Source organism: Pistacia vera, unplaced genomic scaffold (assembly GCF_008641045.1).
Source record: "Pistacia vera cultivar Batoury unplaced genomic scaffold, PisVer_v2 Contig212, whole genome shotgun sequence".
NCBI lineage: Eukaryota > Viridiplantae > Streptophyta > Magnoliopsida > Sapindales > Anacardiaceae > Pistacia > Pistacia vera.
In genome coordinates, this window is record NW_022196016.1 from 1,899,643 (window position 1) to 1,920,939 (window position 21,297).

The 21,297-nt window shown below is 36.3% G+C and overlaps 1 protein-coding gene and 1 pseudogene across 1 annotated transcript; one reads left to right on the top strand and one right to left on the bottom strand.

Moving 5' to 3' along the window:
• The first annotated feature begins 4,158 nt into the window (after nucleotides 1-4,158).
• Nucleotides 4,159-19,280, top strand: LOC116129542 (legumin B-like). Its single transcript, XM_031415262.1, has 3 exons — nucleotides 4,159-4,362; nucleotides 18,358-18,732; nucleotides 18,846-19,280. Exons 1-3 carry the CDS (start codon nucleotides 4,159-4,161, stop codon nucleotides 19,278-19,280), a joined length of 1,014 nt encoding a protein of 337 aa, XP_031271122.1.
• A 1,164-nt stretch (nucleotides 19,281-20,444) lies between these two features.
• LOC116129543 overlaps nucleotides 20,445-21,297 on the bottom strand; it is a 48,679-nt pseudogene continuing 47,826 nt past the window's right edge.

Consider the following 21,297-nt stretch of genomic DNA (forward strand, 5'->3'; position numbering starts at 1 on the left):
GAAATAATTTCAGAAAGAATTAGAAAAGAATTTTCAGAAAGAATACAAACATGATCATTTGCATATGCATTAGACATTTTATGTGCATTGCATCTCATGCATTTATGCATGATTAAACAATTTATTTTATTATTGCGTGTCTGACAAGAATAGAAAATAGAAGCCCACGAGAATAGAGAAGAAAAGAAAATAGAAGCCCATAAGAATATAGAAGAAAAGGAAATAGAAACCCATGAGAATAGAGAAGAAAAGAAAATAGAAGTGTACGAGAATAGAAAAGAAATTAGAGATATACAAGAAAAGAACAGAAATTAGATACATACTAGAAAAGAACAGAAATTAGAAACATGACAAATAGCAAGGAAACTTAGCGATTTGTTGAGTAGAGAAAGAAACAGAAAGTTATAATCTAGCAGAGAAGAGAAATAAAATAATAAAGAATAGCACAACACTAGAAGGATTTAGAAAGATTTGAGAAAAATATAAGATTGCTAAGTAGTACGCCTGAGAATAAGGAGAGAAAGCAAGTAGAAATTTAGAAGCAGTACAACAAAAATGGGGATAGCGGATTAAAAGCATAGTTAGATTTGGTTTACTTACTGAGGATTTATAGCTCACCCCGTTGCTTTCCTTATTTTTGCAGGTATTAGATTGTAGTGGTCGGGAGACGTCAAGCTGGCGAGAGGATTGCACACACTGTCTCAGTGAAGAAATTTAATGTGGATTTATATATGCGAGAAATAATCTTTGTGTAATAGTATTTATAACTGGATTAAGGATACAAATTTTAGACGAACACCCTTTTTAAACTAGCAATTCTCTGGATTCTCTCTATAGGATACTCAGTGAATACTTGCCTAGTGAGACATTTCATAACCCTAGAATGATGCGAGTAGATCACTTAAACTCATCATAGACCTAACCATATCAAGTAATTTAGGTCCCATTCCTCCTTTTTAACACACCATTGTATTGGGGTGTATAAAGAGGAGTGAGTTGTGATACTATCCCACACTCATTTAGGTATTCATAAAACCCAGAGCTCAAGTATTCACCTTCTCTATCTAACCGAAGAGCTTTAACACTCTTGCCCAACATATTCTGTACTTCATTCTTGAATTCTTTGAATTTATCAAAGGCTTCAGATTTTTGTCTCATAAGATAGACATAACCATATCTACTGAAGTCATCAGTAAATGTGATGAAGTATGAATATCCATCTCTGGCTTCAATTGTTAGTGGACCACATACATCACTATAGATGATGCTTAACAATTCAGTAGCCCTTTCACTTTGTCCTATGAAAGGAGATTTGGTCATCTTTCCTAAAAGGTATGACTCACATACCTTAAATGACAAGAAATCAAAAGGGTCCAAAACTCCATCTTTGTGAAGTTTTGCGATGTGGGTCTGATTAATATGACCCAGTCTACAATGCCAAAGGTATGTTTGGGTTTGTTCGTTATGCTTAGCTTTCTTTGTTTTAACATTGAGAATATCCTTATTGTTTAAATCAAGAACATATAATCCATTATATAACCTTACAGTTCCAAATAGGATACCATTCAAACTAAAGGAAAGCAATCTATTAGAAATTTTAAAATGATATCCCATATCATCCAAAGCATATACTAAAATAATATTTCTGGGAATTGAAGGTACGATATAATAGTTATTTAGTTCCAATAATAAGCTCGTAGGAAAAGTCAAACAATAAGATCCTACAGCTAATGCAGCCACATGTGCTCTATTTTCAACTCGTAGTTCCACCTCTCCCTTGGCGAGCAATCTACTCTGCCTTAGTTCCTACACATCAGTACAAATGTGAGTACCACATCAAGATGTTAAAGGGGAGAATTTAATCTCAATCATGTACATACTTGAATTTGAAGCGTTTGACTTTTTCTGGCTTGCGAGGAAAGCCTTGTAGTGTTTCCTCTAGTGGCCAAGCTTGCCACAATAGAAGCATACTATCTTCCCACTTTTCCAATTGCACCCTCAGGCTTAAGAGCATCCTATCCTTGGGTTTGGACTTGGGATAGACCTTGGCCTTTCCCTTACCCTTACCTTTGCCTTTACCAGTAGCAACCAGTAAAACATGTTTGGACTTTTTCAAGTCCCGCTCCACAATCCCCAGCATATTTAGGAGCTCTGATGGGGACTTTCTCATCATGTTAATATTGAAGTTCATTATGAATGGTAAATAAGAATTAGGTAGTGACTGCAGAATTAAGTCACATTGTAATTTTGCATCAACACCAAAACCCAAAGTCTCAAGCCTCTCCATGTGCCCAATCATCTTGAGCACATGAGGACCAAGTTGGGCTCCCTCAGCCATTCAGCTCTTAAACTATGCCTTTGACACCTTATACCTCTCATGTCGAGTATTCTTTTGATATAGCTCATTGAGGTGCAAAATTATGGCATGTGCATCCATATTCTCATGCTGTTTTTGTAGTTTAGATGTCATTGATGCTAGCATAATGCATTGAACATTATTAGCATCATCAAGGTACTTTTGATAAGTATCCTTAACTTCCTGAGTGGCATCGAGTGCAGGCTCAGTTGGATAAGATTCATCAAGGACATACAATTTCTTTTCGGACTTAAGTACAATCCAAAGATTTCAATACCAGTCCAAGAAATTGGATCCATCTAGCCTGTTGTCTTTCTTGATTATCGGTCGTAGTGATAGGTTAGTATTACTCATTTTAATGAATCTACAAGTGCAGAAAAACAAATGTTGTTATAATTTTTATTATTATTTAATAAGATCTTTTATTAAATAATTGCTCCCACTATTTTCCTCAAGGTAATAGCTTTCACTATTAACCCAACAAAGCCTATTAGCTTTCCTAGTGGATCGAGATCCTATCTAGCTTATTTCAAACCTTTGCATTAGTGAACAAGCCAAAATGGGTTGATTAGGTAGGTCAACAAACTTCATACACACCAGTGATAGCTCTTATTACCAACCTCAAATGCAAATTAAGCCGACAAACCAATCACACAATTCAATGGTCAAAACCATTGTCCTCAAGTGTGATTCTCAATATCAATAGAGAGGATACTACACGTCACCACGTACACATAACAAGTGTACTTCTCTACTATGCCTATGATGTGTTTATGAACCTTCGCTTTGGCGAACAAGCAAAACACATCATTTAAGTTAACCCATCACCATTAAGGAAAACTCCAATGATGTTTGACCTCCTACTGGTAGAAGTGTATCCTTCGCTTTAACAAACAAGGTTCTAACGAATAATGGTTTGATCAAACCCATGGTGATGGAAGGCGTTTAAATTAATTGACTTAATATACTTTTGTTGAGGGGTTTTTATTTTATATCTCACCAATTTTATCTTTATTAGCATCTTATAGTGATAACATACACCCTTAGCATGCATACTAAGCATTAAGGAAATGTGATGGTGCATAGCCTTAACTAAAACCAATTCCCTCGAGCCTAGAGGAATCGGTTGGTCAACCTAGGTTTAAATAAATAAATGGATTCTTCAAGTAATTTGCTTTCTTCTTTTAATTGCTTTTTCTTGAACATTACACAACTTTCAAAACAGAATTACATTTTACATAATTGAAAAGAAACCTCGAGTTACATTCGAGGGGAGTGAGATGAGAGAGAGAAGTTACATTAGAGAGTATACAGAGAAAGGCAGGGCACACAAACCCTATTTTAAAATTACATAATCCAAAAATTCTTAAACTAGGTTCATAGGCTTATGCACCAAACACCATGGATATTCATAAACAAGAAGATGCATAAACAATCAAAATTAAATTTTGATTAAGTTGGTAAATTACAAGTTACCCCCTTGATTTCGACAGTGTTACGTTTTAGTCCAACGAATTTTAAAATTTTCATTTTAGTTCCTTGTTATTGGGCCTCACTCAATTGGGCCTCCAGAATGTTTCTAACATGCAACATCATACAATAGAAAATTATGGATTTAAAACTATCGCATAACGATGTGATCATGGCCCAAAATTCAGCCCATTGCATCAATACGTGTGCTGTCCAAAAATTCCAGATTTGGTGTGCGTTTTAACGTGCACCATATCAAGTCCTTTGTTGAAAAACCAGGTGCTGGTCAAGGCCAAGTGTGGGGAGCACTTGGACACCATGAGGCACCTCACATGGCACAAATTAGGGAGGATAGCTGCAATGCACTCGCATGTACTGCTGCTCACGGCAACAACCTTTGTGTAGTCGCACAAGGCTATTGTTGTGCCGTTTGCAGAGGAAAAACCCAAGGCAACATGCCTGAGCATGCGGCCAACACTCCCCATGCACGACAGCGTGCAACAGCAATGCTGCTGCTCACATTCTGTCCACCAGTGGTGTGTGTTTGCACGTTGCTACTACTACTGTGCGCGACAGCACACAACAGCAACACATTGCCCTTCACAGTAGCGTACTCCAATGATTGAAATCAAGTGTTATTTAATTTCGATCAAACACGAACAAATGCAATATCACAAAAACAACACACATAAACCACTACAAATTTTTAATCAATTTTTCAGATTTTAAACATGTTAAAACCCTAATTGATACACATCCAAACGTTATATTAAAAAACATAATAAGGTATAAGAGGCTTTGATACCACAGTAGGTTTATGGATCAGATTTACGCAGCGGAATACAAAAATATTTTGATCCATAAACCTTTGAACCCTAAGATCCTTATACCCGTTTTACGTTGTTTGCATATGAAATAAGCAGTAAACAATAATTTCATATTTCATACCAGCGTTTAGAGGCTCCTTCAATGAATTTGGATTTGCTTCCACTCTAAGATAAGAGTAAACTCCTAGTATCCACACAAAGACATGATGTCAATCTCCAAAGGGCTTTATGTGCTAGCCAAACCTCAATGGATCAAGGATATGAGTGCAGAATTTTTCCTTTGGAAAAAAAAACTTCTCCTTCAACAATGGAGTCCATGGTTTTGGGAGAGTGAGAGAGAAAGAGAGAGAGAGAGAGAGAGAGAGGGCAGCTAGGGTTTTTTTTTTTTTTTTTTTTGAGTGAATTATTTAGTTTTGATTTTAATTGCACTTTAAATAGTGAACAAGCAAAAACCCTAATCTAATATGGAATTGTATTCAACTACTTCCATATTTATATTAGACATATTCCATTACCAAATGAAGGTAATTCCCACATGGTATTTAAATTTCAAATTTAAATTTGATTTTGTACTATCTTTATTAATATTAATATTAATTAATAATATAACATTTATATAAATACACACACACACACACACACACACACACACAATCTCACTTATTTTAATTTCCATATGAAATTAAATAAAGGCAACAACCTCCGTAAATTTAATTATACTATGAGATTACCAAATACCTTATTCATCTTAAAAGATGAAAATACCCTTCTCACTTATTTATTCTTAATCTGTCTTCTATGTCTGCAACACGAAGGCTCCTCATCATATTGACAGTGAGTAGTATTGCGATTGACACCGAATCAATCGTCTCACTAAGTATAGACCAAGATTGGCCTCTATCAAGGCATCATGGCCACCTGATAGATTCAGATTTAGCGAAACAACTTTCTAATCAACGATATTGTTATCGTGCAATCAAATCATTTCATCATACATGATCTCATCAAGGCTAAGGTACAAAAGTAGTATCAACCTCAGATATCCTTGACATCTCGGTATTCGGTTATTAGACCAACAACCGGAATAGATTGGATTGAGCTACAACTTAATCCCATTGTGGCCACAGATTTAGTCTTGTTGCCATTTACTGAATTGCTCAGTGAGATAATTTCTCTCATACCTGGGAGTGATGAATCCTTTGTTAATCCACCATAGTCTTGATACACTTTTTGATGTAACCAATCACTGCTATTCTAATAGCTCTAAATAGAACTACGTTGGATTAGAGTCAAACTAAACCAATTGGTGTATAAGGCGCTCCAGTGATCTGAAGTCTAAGGATCACATGCACCACCATCCATTAGAGGATTTATTCCACAAACACTGGGGTTACCATCTTTGTGAAATCCTTTGGCGGGTCTGCCTAGTGAACTTGCCTATGACAAGCATCCATGTGTTGCACTAGGTTGTTAGCAAACAACCTTAACAAGTGAGATCAATCACTACCTTTCGACATGGTCGTTCAACACTTTGATAGCATTATCGTATTATTTGTGTCTTTAGTCAGAATAATATAGGTCTACAGACATTTCTAGAATAGCCACCTTATGTGATCATAGGGTCCTCATTATCGAGATTTGAAATACTCGATACCCTTGGCACGGTTCTACCATTCTAAGGACATACATCACAACATATAATAAATATGAATTACATAATGTAGAAACAACCTTTTTATTGATCATAAACCATAATAGATTGACTCTAGGGCACCTATTATAACAGGAAAGAACAGATGTTGTCGATCACTATCAAGGATATTGAACGCATAAAAAAGGAGTATGTGATCGAGAGCCCCCTCTATCCACTTAAGGATTACTCAAGAAAGGATCCCCCCAATGGCTGGGTGGCGATCTTTGAGACCTTTTTGAGGTGTGGAGTGTCAATCCCATCTCACTCCTTTATTGCCAACATTTTAGCGTTGCCCTCCTTCAATTGTCGAGGAATTCATACATTATAATAGTAGGAATGTACATAGCTTTTATGTTAGTTGGTCTAGACGAGTTATCTGTCGAAGAGCTCGTTCAGCTATATAACCTAAAGAAAAGTCAGGATGATACATATTACTTCTTTAAGGCAAAGAGAAAATGCCTCAAAGGATTGGTCAGGGTCCCAAAGAAGACTGAGAACTGGGACTCCGAATATTTTTTCTTTCAGTACGGAGATATTGGTTTCTTCAGGAATGAATCATGTATGTGTTCTTTTATTTTCTTCGCAGTTAAGTGTCCAGTAGTCGGGCTATAGATAACGTATTGTTTTTTCTTTGCAGAGAACTGTGAGCGAAACTTTGCACTAGAAAGCTCGTTATGGCGATTGGAAGCTTTTAGTGCTCTACCTAAAGGATATCGCAATGTGATTGCACTAATCACTCTCTTGTGCTTGATTTCATTTACGTTTTGCTTTCCTTCTATGAGGTTCAACATTATCTTTGAGAAAGGTTAGTACCAATTTGCTCGCTTTTGGAGTTGTAATGCTTTTTAGTAGAAATCTGATGTGTCATCGTTTTCATAGACATGAAGGTTGCTAAGAGGCCTAAGAGCTTAAAAAAAAAGCCCACGATTGCTACTAAGATGAAGAAACAGGTCACATCTTCCTACCACCCGAGCAAAGTTGACCCTAAACCAAGGTTCTGAGCCAGTACTAAGAGATTCGGAGTCGAGCTTGTAGGAGCCTCGAGCTCAGAGAAGCCTGCAATTAAGCCTAAGAGCTAGAGACGAGTTAAAACAGAGGAACAGGAATATTTACCTTTTCATCTCCATATTTGGCCCGAAACGTGCCATGGCTTTTTGATGAGGATCTCTAGGCAGCAGGGGATTTTGTTCCCAAGTCTCATCATGTACTTGAGAATAACATATGACTCCGGGGTTCTTTTTTGTCATGAACAAGCAGAGTGTTGATAACAAAAAAGGCACCATCAAAGATCCAACTAACCGTGATGAACGAATATATGCCTGATTAATTAAAATAGCAAAGAGTGTAATGTAAATGACAAAATAAAAAGACAACAAAAAGTTTTTAAAGTGGTTTGGAGAGGCTGCTTCTCAAACCTACATCCACTGTGTTTATTGCTTTGCCTTTTCTGAATAATAATTGTAAACCCCTTCTACATCGTTCTTTGTGGGTATTTATACATGGATTTCAAAATGGAAATGAGCTAAATCCGGGATAGCATCACACTTGATGTATATCCCGTGATTTCTGCGATTGTGCGTCAAAGCGAGCTAAAAGGATTTGGCAATATCCTCTTTGAAATATCAAGAGATCTGGACTTATCCTTTGAGTCGTCGGATACCCGTTAAGTAGGTCACGACGAACTTTGCTTTGGTCAAGCTTATCTCTTGAGACCTTAAAATCGCAGCGAGCTCTATAGGTCAGTGACTTCATGTTCACGAGCTATTGACATTTCGAGCTTACAGCAAATTCACCACCACATATGCCCCCAGTGCTCGGAGGTCGGGTCGAGCTTCGAAAACTGAATCCTTGAGGTTTGTTTGTTATGCTCGATCCTTCACTGACCTAACTCATGCAAACATGATTTGTTAGAATTTTGACGGCTGTAATATGCAACCTCGCTCACGGTGACGTGCTTAAAACTCTGAAGCTTTTCATTCAACGGTTCTAAAGTTGCAAATAATAGGCATTAAGGTAATCTTTCGAGCTGCTGTTATGCATAAAATGCTGTCGTACATGGAGTTAATTTTTGTTGCACGTTTTACAACGATAGTTGGCCATCGTGTAATCGAAGCGACGTGTAGCTACCGTTTTGATACTGGGAATGGCGGTTGTCGCCCTTCACGGATCGTCGCCACGTGTCCTGATTGAGTGGATCAGATTGCTCGATGATGGAGGGCTGAGATTCATCATCAATGAACGGCCAGATCACTTCCAGCCCAATTTTGACACTATCAAACGGGCTTTGCAACCTAATTTTTTAGAAAATTTAACTTGGACTTTTCAGCTTCTCTCTCTCTCTCTCTCAACCACATTTCTCTAAGTTTCTCCACTGCAATTTTCCATGAAAACTCATTTTCCTTTGCATGTAAGTACTCTAACCTTGCTTTTCGATTTCCTTTGTTTTAAGTGTTTCATTTTGTTGCTAGGAGGGTATTTGTGGTTACCTTGATCTAAACTCATGAGTTAGGTTTTAGAACACTAAGATGAACGGCCAAATCTCTGCTAGGATTTTGGGTTGGTTGCTAGAAGTCATCGTAGGGTGTTCGCTTGCGAGCTTTCCATACCTGAACTAAATGTAAGTTGGATATGTCGCTTATTGTCGACATAGGTAGTAACACGTGTGTTCTTCGTGTTTCAGGTATCTGGAGTTAAGCTACTAGAAATGTCGTCCAGTGACCAAAGTATAGAGAAACGTTTCGTAGAAGGCTACTTGGCATTTTAACTGGTCCGAGGAAAGAGTTCTGTAAGAACTCACAATTGAGGTCTCATGGAGTACAAGTGAGGAACCACCATTGAAGGTGAACCCCTGCGAACATTTAGGCTTGGAAATGCCGTTTACGGATCAGATTTACGCAGCGGAATACAAAAATATTTTGATCCATAAACCTTTGAACCCTAGGATCCTTATACCCGTTTTACGTTGTTTGCATATGAAATAAGCATTAACAATAATTTCATATTCATACCAGCGTTTGGAGGCTCCTTCAATGAATTTGGATTCGCTTCTTCTAAGATAAGAGTGAGCTCTCGGTATCCACACGAAGATAGACCTCAATCTCTAAAAGGCTCGATGTCTAGCTGAACCCCGAATGGATCAAGGATGTGAGTGCATAATTTTTCCTTGGAAAAAAAACTTCTCCTTCAACAACGAAGTCCATGGTTTTGGGAGAGTGAGAGAAAGAGAGAGTGGGCGGCTAGGGTTTTATTTTGAGTGAATTATTTAGTTTTGATTTTAATTGCACTTTAAAGTGCGCAATCAAAAACCTAATCAATATGGAATCGTAATCAATTAATTCCATGTTTAGATTAGACATATTCCATTGCCAAATCTAGGAAATTCCCACATGGTATTTTAATTTTAATTTTAAATTTGATTTTATATTATCTTTATTAATATTAATATTATTTCAATATTAATATTAATTAATAATAACAACACACACACACAACACACACACACACACACACACACATATATATATATATATCAGGAAAGTTGTTTTGATATCCATTTATGTCATGCCATGAATTTGTTTGAAACCATTGGCAACTAGTCATGCCTTGTAGGTATGCCCGTTGCCATTCATGTCAGTCTTCTTCTTGAAGACCCATTTACGCTCTATGGGTTTTACCCTTCAAGTGGATCCACTAGAGGCCATACTTGGTTTGGTACATGGAGTCCATCTTAGATTTCATGGCTTCAGCCTTTAACAATCTGGATCCAATATAGCGTCATCGTATTTTCTGGTTCTGTTTTGGTAGACAAGTTGTTGCCATGTTGATCACGAGAAAGCCATATCTCTCAGGCTCATGACATACTCTTCCAGACCTATGTAGCCCTATGCTACTTGAGTGGTTCACTTTGATCCACAGATTGTGGAGTAACCTCCTCATGATGTTCACCATTTCTTGTGGCACATCATCCCATCTTTCATTTAATGTATCTTTGGTACTAAACTTCATCGAGTTTTACTTTTCTCCCACTAGTACCTCTTAGAAGAATTCCTGCTCTAAGAAGAAACCAGTACGAGCAACAAAATTTTGTGCTCTTTTGGGTGGTAAAAATTGTATCATTTGGCTCCTTAACCCCACAAATATACATTATTAGATTTCGGGCCCATCTTGTTCGAATTCAATTTTTTGACATAAGTTTTACAACCCCAAATCTTCATATAAGACAAGTTGGGGTTTCTCCTCACTCCATGTTCGTAGGGTCTTATCCACAGACTTTGACAGCACACGGTTCGTATGTGAGTCGTTGTCTCTAAGTCAACCTGTAATACCCACATTCAGAAATATAGTAGGGATTATTTTATAGTCTAGTTGAATATATTTAACTAGTTTTATAGAGGAATTTCATAAAAGTTTCAATAGGGGCAAAATGGTCATTTCACACAGAATCACGTGTTCAATTGAAAAGTGAGTATGATAATATAATGTATTAAGTGTGCTAGCCATGAGAATAAGTGGTAGAAAGTTACAGAAAATACCGTGGTGTGATGCCGAGATAAATACGTGTTTGTAAAGTAATAGAAAGAAATTAAAGAACAAGGGTAAATGGTCTTTTTACTCACAACTAGATGAAAGATGGGGAGTAAAAATGACCAAGAACATGTGTTAAATCATTTGAAAGTGAGGGTATATTAGTAAATGCACGTAGGGCATAATTGGAATTCATAAAAGTATAGGGCAAAATGGGAATATATATATATATATATATATATATATATATATATATATATATATATATTATATTATATATATATATATATATATATATATATATAATATATATATATATATATATAAAATAGGTTTCAATAAACTAAACCCTAGCATTCCCATCCCTGGTACACCCACCTCTCATCCAATTTCTCTCAAACTTCTTCACCAAATTTCAAAGAGATTTCATAGGATTTGGCTTAAATTTTTATAGATTTTCAATCCTAAAACATCCGAAGGTAAGATTCTAGCACAAAGGTGTGTGATAAACTAAAGTTTTAAATTATTTGGTTCATATGATTTAGGTCAAGAGGAAGAGAATTTTAGGAAAGGGAGGTTATATATTAGTGTTGCACAAATTCAAGGTAAGTAAATCCAATTTAGTTTTGATTTGAGCAATAATTGTGTAGATTGATTCTTGTATGTTTGTAAGTGATTGTATGGTGAGAATATTACTGTTTTAATGTTGAATGATGTGTAAATTCCAGCCATGAGAAGTAGTTCATATGTATGTGGTGATTTGGTAGAATTAGGGATGAAATATGGAAGAATTGTTGATGAATTTTGAAGTGTTGAATCCGGCCAGATTTGAAGTTAAATTTAGTGAGTTTTTGCTCCATTTTGGTGGACTTGGAGAGACTGGGAAGCGTGGCCAATAAGTATTTGCATGTGCATGTGAATTGTTTGATGAAAATTCAAAGAGAAATGCATGCTGAGTTTTTAAATCTTATTGAAAAATTGTTAGAGAAAGAAAGATTGGAGTTGAAAGGTTATGTTAGGCTTAACCAAGTGTAAATTTTAGTATTCGAGTGCATTTGTTATGCCAAAATTTAGAATTCACTTGTCATGTTAGTTAATGAGAATAATGGCTTTTAGTGCATGGTTCAAGTTACTTGAACCCTTAGTATTCTTCAATAGCATTTTATTTATTATTGAATTAGAAATTGTGAAACTTATGACTTTGGGAAAGTGTTAGAAGGGATTTACATGTTAATGTACTTTGATATGGCATTGTTGATAGTAGAGAATGGTAGATTATGTCAGACATATAATATGCCATAATAAATTCTCAAGTTTGTGTACTTGAATTTAGAAAGATCATCCAAATAATGGCTTGGCCAAATGAGTATTTGTTGTTTCTTGTTTTGAGATTAATTACAAACAATATGTAATAAGTGATTTTATGTATAAAGAATAGAAAATCTTTCCCAAGTATAATATCAAATAACCATCAAAGAAATAGAGTTTAGTTTATGTATTAAATACATGACCATTTTAGAAATTGATTGGTATGAGTATAGTTTTCATGTCTTATTATATATTACAAGCCATAGAATTTGCTAGAAGATCTTGAGAATATTTTTGTATTGGCCAAAAGTTAGTTAAGAATGTTAGAAGAAATTATAATTTAGCCAAAGTATATATGTTGTGCCATATGTTAGACTGAATTTTCAATGATTAATATGGCAACAAGATAATGTATAGAATGTAGCCAAAAGAAAAGAAGAAAGAAGGCATGTATACAATTGAAGTTGATGGTCATGTAAGAAAATGCAAATTTATGGCATGAAGATTGTATTTAGAAAGTTGTACAGGCAGTTTTTACATTAGAAAATATTAGGAGTTGTTTAATGACATGGTAGGTGATTATAAGTTTGAGAAATCTAGTTGCATAATTGGGCAAGTTAGTAGACTTAATACCTAAGTTGTGGCATAACGTTTTTAGAGAAATTAGATTGCCCAAATGAGAATTCATTCCCTATTGAATTGTGCCATTTTAATATCTCCTAATAGAATTATAGAGAGTAGAATTTGTGAGAGATAATGTACTTGTGTACGTGTACATTTTACATAGCATGATAGAATTAAAGAATTAGGTAAATTATAGAATCGCATACGTACACACGATGTATAGAATTCAGAATAAAGAATAAAAAAAAATATTTAAGTTAAGCGTGTTACTAGAATAAACTTTGGGCTTTCAACAAAGTATAGAAAAAAAAGCCTTAGAATTAATAGAATACATGCCAAAGTTAGACACGTATTTTTGGATCATGCATACAGCATATAAATGCATGACATAGCATAGCATATATTCAGAAATTTTAAAATTATTAAAAATGTCTAGCTAGTTATTTTGAGATTTACAGAGCATGTTTTAGAAGGCTGTTCGATGGGGAACCTGTGAGCATTCACTGCGTTAGCTAGTGGCACAGAGATGCAGAAGTTCCCACATGCACGCTACCATCAGTGCGGCTTCAGAATAGAAAACAGAATTGACAGTCCGCTAAAGTGCATATGGATGAGGACTATACCCAAAGAATTTAGATATCTTCACACGGCTAGGTTCCAAATCCATGCCTCAGCCAGTTCGATCGGCAAATTAGAACAGAATACAGAAAAAAAAATCAGAAAAAGAAATAGAAAACAAGAAAAATTTCAAAAAAGAAAAAAAAGAAAAAATAATAGAAATAGAAAACTGAAAGATTGGAGAAAGGAAAGAATTTCAGAAAGAATTAAAAAGAATTTTCAGAAAGAATACAAACATGATCATTTGCATATGCATCATACATTTTATTGCTTGCATCTCATGCATTTATGCATGATTAAATATTTATTTTATTATTGCGTGTCGACTAGCCAAGAAAAGAAATAGAAGCCCACGAGAATAGAGAAAAGAAAATAGAAGCCCATAAGAATAGAGAAGAAAGGAATAGAAACCATGAAAATAGAGAAGAAAAGAAAATGAGGCGTCGAGAATAGAAAAGAAATTAGAGTTATACAAGAAAAGAACAAAAATTAGAACATGACAAATAGCAAGAAACTTACGATTTGTTGAGTAGAGAAAGAAACAGAAAGTTATAATCTAGCGAGCAGAGAAATAAAATATAAGAATAGCACAACACTAGAAGGATTTAGAAAGATTTGAGAAAATAGAAGAGCTAAGTAGTACGCCTGAAAAAAGAGAAAGCAAGAGAAATTTAGAAGCAGTACAACAAAAATGGGAAGCGATTAAAAGTAGAGTTGATTTGGTTTACTTACTGAGGATTATAGCTCACCCCTTGCTTTCCTTATTTTTGAGGTATTAGATGGTAGTGGTCGAGACGCAAGCTGGCGAGAGGATTCATCAACCGTCTCAGTGAAGATTTATGTGGATTTATATATGTGAGAAATAATCTTTGTATAATAGTATTTATAACTGGATAAAGATACAATTTTAGACGAACACCCTTTTAAACTAGCAATTCTCTGGATTCTCTCTATAGGATACTCAGGTGAATACTTGCCTAGTGAACATTTCATAACCCTAGAATGATGCGATAGATCACTTAACTCATCATAGACCTAACCATCAAGTAATTTAGGTCCCATTCCTCCTTTTTACAACACCATTGTATTGGGTGTATAAAAAGATGTAGTTGTGATACTATCCCACACTCATTAGGTATTCATAAAACCAGAGCTCATATTCACCTTCTCTATCTAACCGAAGAGCTTTAACACTCTTGCCCAACATATTCTGTACTTCATTCTTGAATTCTTTGAATTTATCAAAGGCTCAGATTTTTGTCTCATAAGATAGATATAACCATATCTACTAAGTCTAGTAAATGTGATGAGTAGAATATCCACCTCTGCTTCAATTGTTATTGGACCACATACATCACTATGGATGATGCTAACAATTCAGCCCTTTCACTTTGTCCTATGAAAGGGATTTGGTCATCTTTCCTAAAAGGTATGACTCACATACCTTAAATGACAGAAATCAAAAGGGTCCAAAACTCCATCTTTGTAAAGTTTTGCGATGTGGGTCTGATTATATGACCCAGTCTACAATGCCAAAGGTATTTGTTGGGTTTGTTCGTATGCTTAGCTTTCTTTGTTTTAACATTGAGAATATCCTTATTGTTTAAATCAAGACATATAATCCTTATATACCTTCAGTTCAAATAGGATACCATTCAAACTAAAGGAAAGCATATCTATTAAATTTAAAATGATATCCCATATCATCCACAGCATATACAAATAATATTTTGGGATTGAAGGTACGATTAATAGTTATTTAGTTCCAATAATAAGCTCGTAGGAAAAGTCAAACAATAAGATCCTACACTAATGCAGCCACATGTGCTCATTTCAACTGTAGTCCACCTCTCCCTTGCGACAATCTACGCCTTAGTTCCTACACATCAGTACAAAGTTGAGTACCACATCAATGTTAAGGGGAGAATTAATCTCAATCATGTACATACTTGATTTGAAGCGTTTGACTTTTTCTGGCTTCGAGAAAGCCTTGTAGTGTTTCCTCTAGTGGAAGCTTGCCACAATAGAAGCATACTACTTCCCCACTTTTCCAATTGCACCCCTCAGGCTTAGAGCATCTATCCTTTGGGTTTGGACTGGGATAGACCTTGGCCTTTCCCTTACCCTTACCTTTGCCTTTACCAGTAGCAACCGTAAAACATGTTTGGACTTTTTCAAGTCCCGCTCCACAATCCCAGCATATTAGGAGCTCTGATGACTTCTCATCATGTAATATTGAAGTTCATTAGAATGGTAATAAAATTGGTAGTGACTGCAGAATTAAGTCACATTGTAATTTGCATCAACACCAAAACCCAAAGTCCAAGCCTCCATGCCCAATCATCTTGAGCACATGAGGACCAAGTTGGGCTCCCTCACCATTAAGCTCTTAAACTATGCCTTTGACACCTTATACCTCTCATGTCGAGTATTCTTTTGATATAGCCCTTGAGGTGCAAAATTATGGCATGTGCATCCATATCTCATGCTGTTTTTGTAGTTAGAGTTATTGATGCTAGCATAATGCATTGAACATTATTAGCATCATCAAGTACTTTTGATAAGTATCCTTAACTTGCTGAGTGGCATCGGTGCAGGCTAGTGGATAAGTTTATCAAGGACATACATTTCTTTTCGGACTTAAGTACAATCCAAAGATTTCAATACCAGTCCAAGAAATTGGATCCATCTAGCCTGTTGTCTTTCTTGATTATCGGTCGTAGTGATAGGTTAGTATTCCATTTTAATGAATCTACAAGTGCAGAAAAACAAATTTGTTGTATAATTTTTATTATTATTTAATAAGTCTTTATTAAATAATTGCTCCCTATTTCCTCAAGTAAAACTTCACTATTACCCAAAAGCTTTTAGCTTCCCTAGTGGATCGAGATCCATCTAGCTATTTCAAACCTTTGCATTAGTGAACAGCCAAAATGGGTTGATTAGGTAGGTCAACAAACTTCATACACACCAGTGATGCTCTTACTACCAACCTCAATGCAAATTACCCGCACAAACCAATCACACATTCAATGGCAAAACCATTGTCCTCAAGTGTGATTCTCAATATCATAGAAGAGACACACATGTCACCACTACACAAACAATTGTACTTCTCTACATGCCTATGATGTTTATGAACCTTCGCTTTGGCGAACAGCAAACACATCATTTAAGTTACCCATCACCATTAGGAAAACTCCAATGATGTTGACCTCCACTGGTAAAAGTGTACCTTCGCTTTACAAACAAGGTTCTAACGAACAATGGTTTGATCAAACCCATGGTGATGGAAGCTTTAAATTATTGACTTAATATACTTTTTGAGGGGTTTTTATTTTATATCTCACCAATTTTATCTTTATTAGCATCTTATAGTTAACATACACCCTTAGCATGCATCTAGCCATTAAGGAAATGTGATGGTGCATAGCCTTAACTAAAACCAATTCCCTCGAGCCTAGAGGAATGGTTGGTCAACCTAGGTTTAAATAAATAAATGGATTCTTCAAGTATTGCTTTCTTCTTTTAATTGCTTTCTTCTAAACATTACACAACTTTCAAAACAGAATTACATTTTACATAATTGAAAGAAACCTCGAGTTACTTCAAGGGGAGTGAGATGAGAGAGAGAAGTTACATTAGAGAGTATACAGAAAAGGCAGGGCCACAAACCCTATTTTAAAATTACATATCCAAAAATTCTTAAACTAGGTTCATCTTATGCCCCAAACACCATGATATTCATAAACAAGAAGATGCATAAACAATCAAAATTAAATTTTGATTAAGTTGGTATACAAGTTACCCCTTGATTTCGACAGTGTTCGTTTTAGTCCAACAATTTTAAAATTTTCATTTAGTTCCTTGTTATTGGCCCTCACTCAATTGGCCTCCAGAATGTTTCTACATGCAACATCATATAATAGAAAATTATGGATTTAAAACTATGCATAACGATGTGATCAGGCCCAAAATTCAGCCCATTGCATCATACGTGTGCTTCCAAAAATTCCAGATTTGGTGTGCTTTTAACGCGCACCAATAAGTCCTTTGTTGAAAAACCATTGCTGGTCAAGGCCAGTGTGGGGAGCACTTGGACACCATGAGGCACCTCACATGGCACAAATGGGGAGATAGCTGCATGCACTCCATGACTGTGCTCACGGCAACAACCTTTGTGTAGTCGCCAAGTTATTGTTGTGCCGTTTGCGGCGGAACACCAAGGCACATGCCTGAGCATGCGGCCAACACTCCCATGCACGACAGCGTGCAAGCATGCTGCTGCTCACATTCTTCCACCAGTGCGTGTGTGTTTGCACGCTTGCTAACCTGGTGCGCGACAGCACACAACACAACACATTCCCTTCACAGAGCACTCCAATGATTGAAATCAAGTTTTATTTAATTCGATCAAACACGAACAAATGCAATATCACAAAAACAACACACATAAACCACTACAATTTTTAATCAATTTTTCGATTTAAACATGTTAAAACCCTAATTGATACACATCCAAACGTTATATTAAAAACATATAGGTATAAGAGGCTTTGATACCACATTAGGTTTAGGATGATATTACGCAGCGGAATAACAAAAATTTTGATCCATAAACCTTTGAACCCTAAGATCCTTATACCCGTTTTACTTGTTTGCATATGAAATAGCAGTAAACAATAATTTAGATTTCATACCAGCTTTAGAGGCTCCTTCAATGAATTTGGATTTGCTTCCACTCTAGATAAGAGTAAACTCCTAGTATCCACACAAGACATGATGTCAATCTCCAAAGGGCTTATATGCTAGCCAAACCTCAATGGATCAAGGATATGAGTGCAGAATTTTTCCTTGGAAAAAAAAACTTCTCTTTCAACAATGGAGTCCTTGTTTTGGGAGAGTGAGAGAGAGAGAGAGATGGGCAACTAGGGTAGCAAAGCAACAATATCTTGAGCGCCTTCGACGAGGAGATACTTGCACAATCTTTCAACATAGACACTCAGCTAGCCAGAAGACTGCAGAAAGAGAAGAGGCAGAGGGGCATTATTGTCAGAGTTCAGGAGGACCTTGAGGTACTATCACCACACAGACAAGAACAAGAACAACAATACGAAGAAGAAAGAGAGCGAAGACAGAGAAATGGTTTAGAGGAAACCTTCTGCACAATGACGCTGAAGTACAACATCAATGACCCATCACGCGCTGATGTCTATAACCCACTTGGTGGACGCGTCTCTAGCGTCAATGCCTTAAACCTTCCCATCCTTAGATTCCTGCAACTTAGTGCTAAGAAAGGAGTACTTCACAGGGTAAGAAAATAATTTAATACATATTAGACTGTCACAGTGTGCACAATTATTTTAAAATTGAATTTTCTAACTAATAAAAATGCTTATTTACTTATATACTTGCATGTTTTCAGAATGCTATCCTGGCACTTCACTGGAACGTGAATGCTCACAGCATAGTGTCCATCACAAGGGGCAATGGCAGGATTCAAATTGTCTCAGAGAATGGAGAATCTGTATTCCATGAGGAAATTCGTGAGGGTCAGCTTGTGGTTGTTCCACAGAACTTTGCAGTGGTGAAGAGAGCAAGCAGCGATAGATTCGAGTGGGTATCATTCAAGACCAATGGACTCAGCCAGACCAGCCAGCTGGCTGGACGTGTCTCAGTGTTTAGAGCGCTACCATTGGATGCAATCAGGAACTCGTCTGGTATATCCAGGGAAGATGCGTGGAGATTGAAAGAGAGTAGGTCTGAGATGACAATTTTCGCTCCAGGGTCAAGCTCACAGCGAGAGAGTCAAAGCGAGAGGGAGAGACAGAGGGAGAGGGAGGAGAGGCAGAGACACTGAGCTAAGCCCTAAGTGTATGATTGTAAACAAAGTACGTCCGTATGGACGACTATGTATGTAGAGGTTCAGAAATAAAGCCCTGAGTACGAATGGGGTTGTTGTAGGACTAGACTGCCGGAGCGCGTTCCTAAGTTTTATGGCAACAATCAAAATAAATGTTTCATCCATGATGGTTTATCTAGTCTTGCCACCAGTTTGTTCTATAATTTTTACTTTTCATTTTAGAAAATATTCTCTTCATATAAAAAATCTTCCTTAACATGATACAATTGAGCAAAAGTTTTCCGTACAATATGCTCATTACAAGTCAATGAGACAAAAAGAGGCCCCAAGTAAACAGGCTGAGAATCAAGGCGCAACATTGCAACAATAAAACATGGCCCAAAGAAAAAGCCACGCCGCTAGAAGCCCTGTCATGAAGACATAAATTGGTTGTTAATAAGCTCTGCCTTCGAAAAATGTTCTATCTAATCATCCTATAACTGTAATTTTAAAAATAAATATATATGGTATAACAAATTTAGATTGATATACTAAATATTGAAGCTAAAGTTGATGCTAGATTACTTATGGGACATGAACCACAGATACGATGAAAACAGTAGATATATAGCATTAATTTACAAGTACAGCATCCATTTATTTCAATACCAATTCAATACTTTTAGCATAAAAATAACACTTTAAAGAAAAAAATTATTTCATTCCAAGCTTGATTTGAACATTAATTATCCTCTGGCTTTGGTAGTTTGGTTTAAAGATCTTGGCTAATTTTTCTTCTAATCCAAAGAAAATTTCAACTGCAAAAGAGTTGTAAAATTAACAACAATACGAATGAATAGAATAGTTACCTTCTCTTCAGCAAATTTAGCCCAGAAACGTGCTGTGGCTCTTTCATAAGGATCTTTTGGGCAGCAATGGATTTTGTTCCCAAGTCTCATCGACATAATCAAGAATAACAAAAAACTCAGAGATGCCTTTGTTATCATGAACAAGCACAGGAACCTTCTTATGAACTGGATTCAGTTCCAATAGCATGGAGCTATTGTTAAAGATATCTTCTTCAAAGTAGTCGTAATCAACACCTTTCAGCTTTAAGGCCCATTCTACTCGAAACGAAAAGGGGCTGCACCAGAATCCCAAGAGCTTCAATTGTGTTGCCATTTATAATTTTGCTGCTTCTGTTAGCGTGTTGCCTAGTCCTATTTCCACACACTCGTCTTTCGGTAGTAACTTGTCTTTAATCGCTGGGTGGCTGAGAAACTTGCTGATCCAAGATGTAATGGCTGGAAATTTCTCTTCCTCCATGAGTTGCATAGACCCAATTTTTTCCCAAACGGGTAGCCAGTAAGCGATCCACCCAAATGCAAGGTCCAAATACCCAATCCCCTCTCCTTCAAAGTACTTCTTTTCTTTGAGCTCTCCCTCGATCTTTTCCAAGGCTTCTATTGATTCTTCAATTGCCTTCGCTTTTTCCTCTCCTTTCGACCACATTGCCTTCCATGAAGCTCTCAATTCTCAAAAGCTACACCAACGCATGAAGTACAACAAAATAGTGAGCAAAAATGCAATAAAACAGAGTGAAAACAGAGGAACAGGAATATTTACCTTTTCATCTCCATATTTGGCCCAGAAACGTGCCATGGCTTTTTGATGAGGATCTCTAGGCAGCAGGGGATTTTGTTCCCAAGTCTCATCGATGTACTTGAGAATAACATATGACTCCGGGGTTCCTTTTTTGTCATGAACAAGCAGAGTGTTGATAACAAAAAAGGCACCATCAAAGAGATCCAACTAACCGTGATGAACGAATATATGCCTGATTAATTAAAATTAGCAAAGAGTGTAATGTAAATGACAAAATAATGAAAATGACACAAAAAAGTTTTTAAAGTGGTTTGGAGAGCTGCTTCTCAAACCTACATCCACTGTGTTTATTGCTTTGCCTTTTACTGAATAATAATTGTTAACCCCTTCTACATCGTTCTTTGTGGGTATTTATACATGGATTTCAAAA

Bases quoted from the DNA above. Each gene is read 5' to 3' on its own strand.
- LOC116129542 (XM_031415262.1), top strand. From the start codon at position 4,159: ATGGCACAAATTAGGGAGGATAGCTGCAATGCACTCGCATGTACTGCT. The intron at 4,363-18,357 runs GTGTGTGTTTGC...CAACTAGGGTAG, and splicing joins TCACATTCTGTCCACCAGTG to CAAAGCAACAATATCTTGAG. The intron at 18,733-18,845 runs GTAAGAAAATAA...GCATGTTTTCAG, and splicing joins AGAAAGGAGTACTTCACAGG to AATGCTATCCTGGCACTTCA.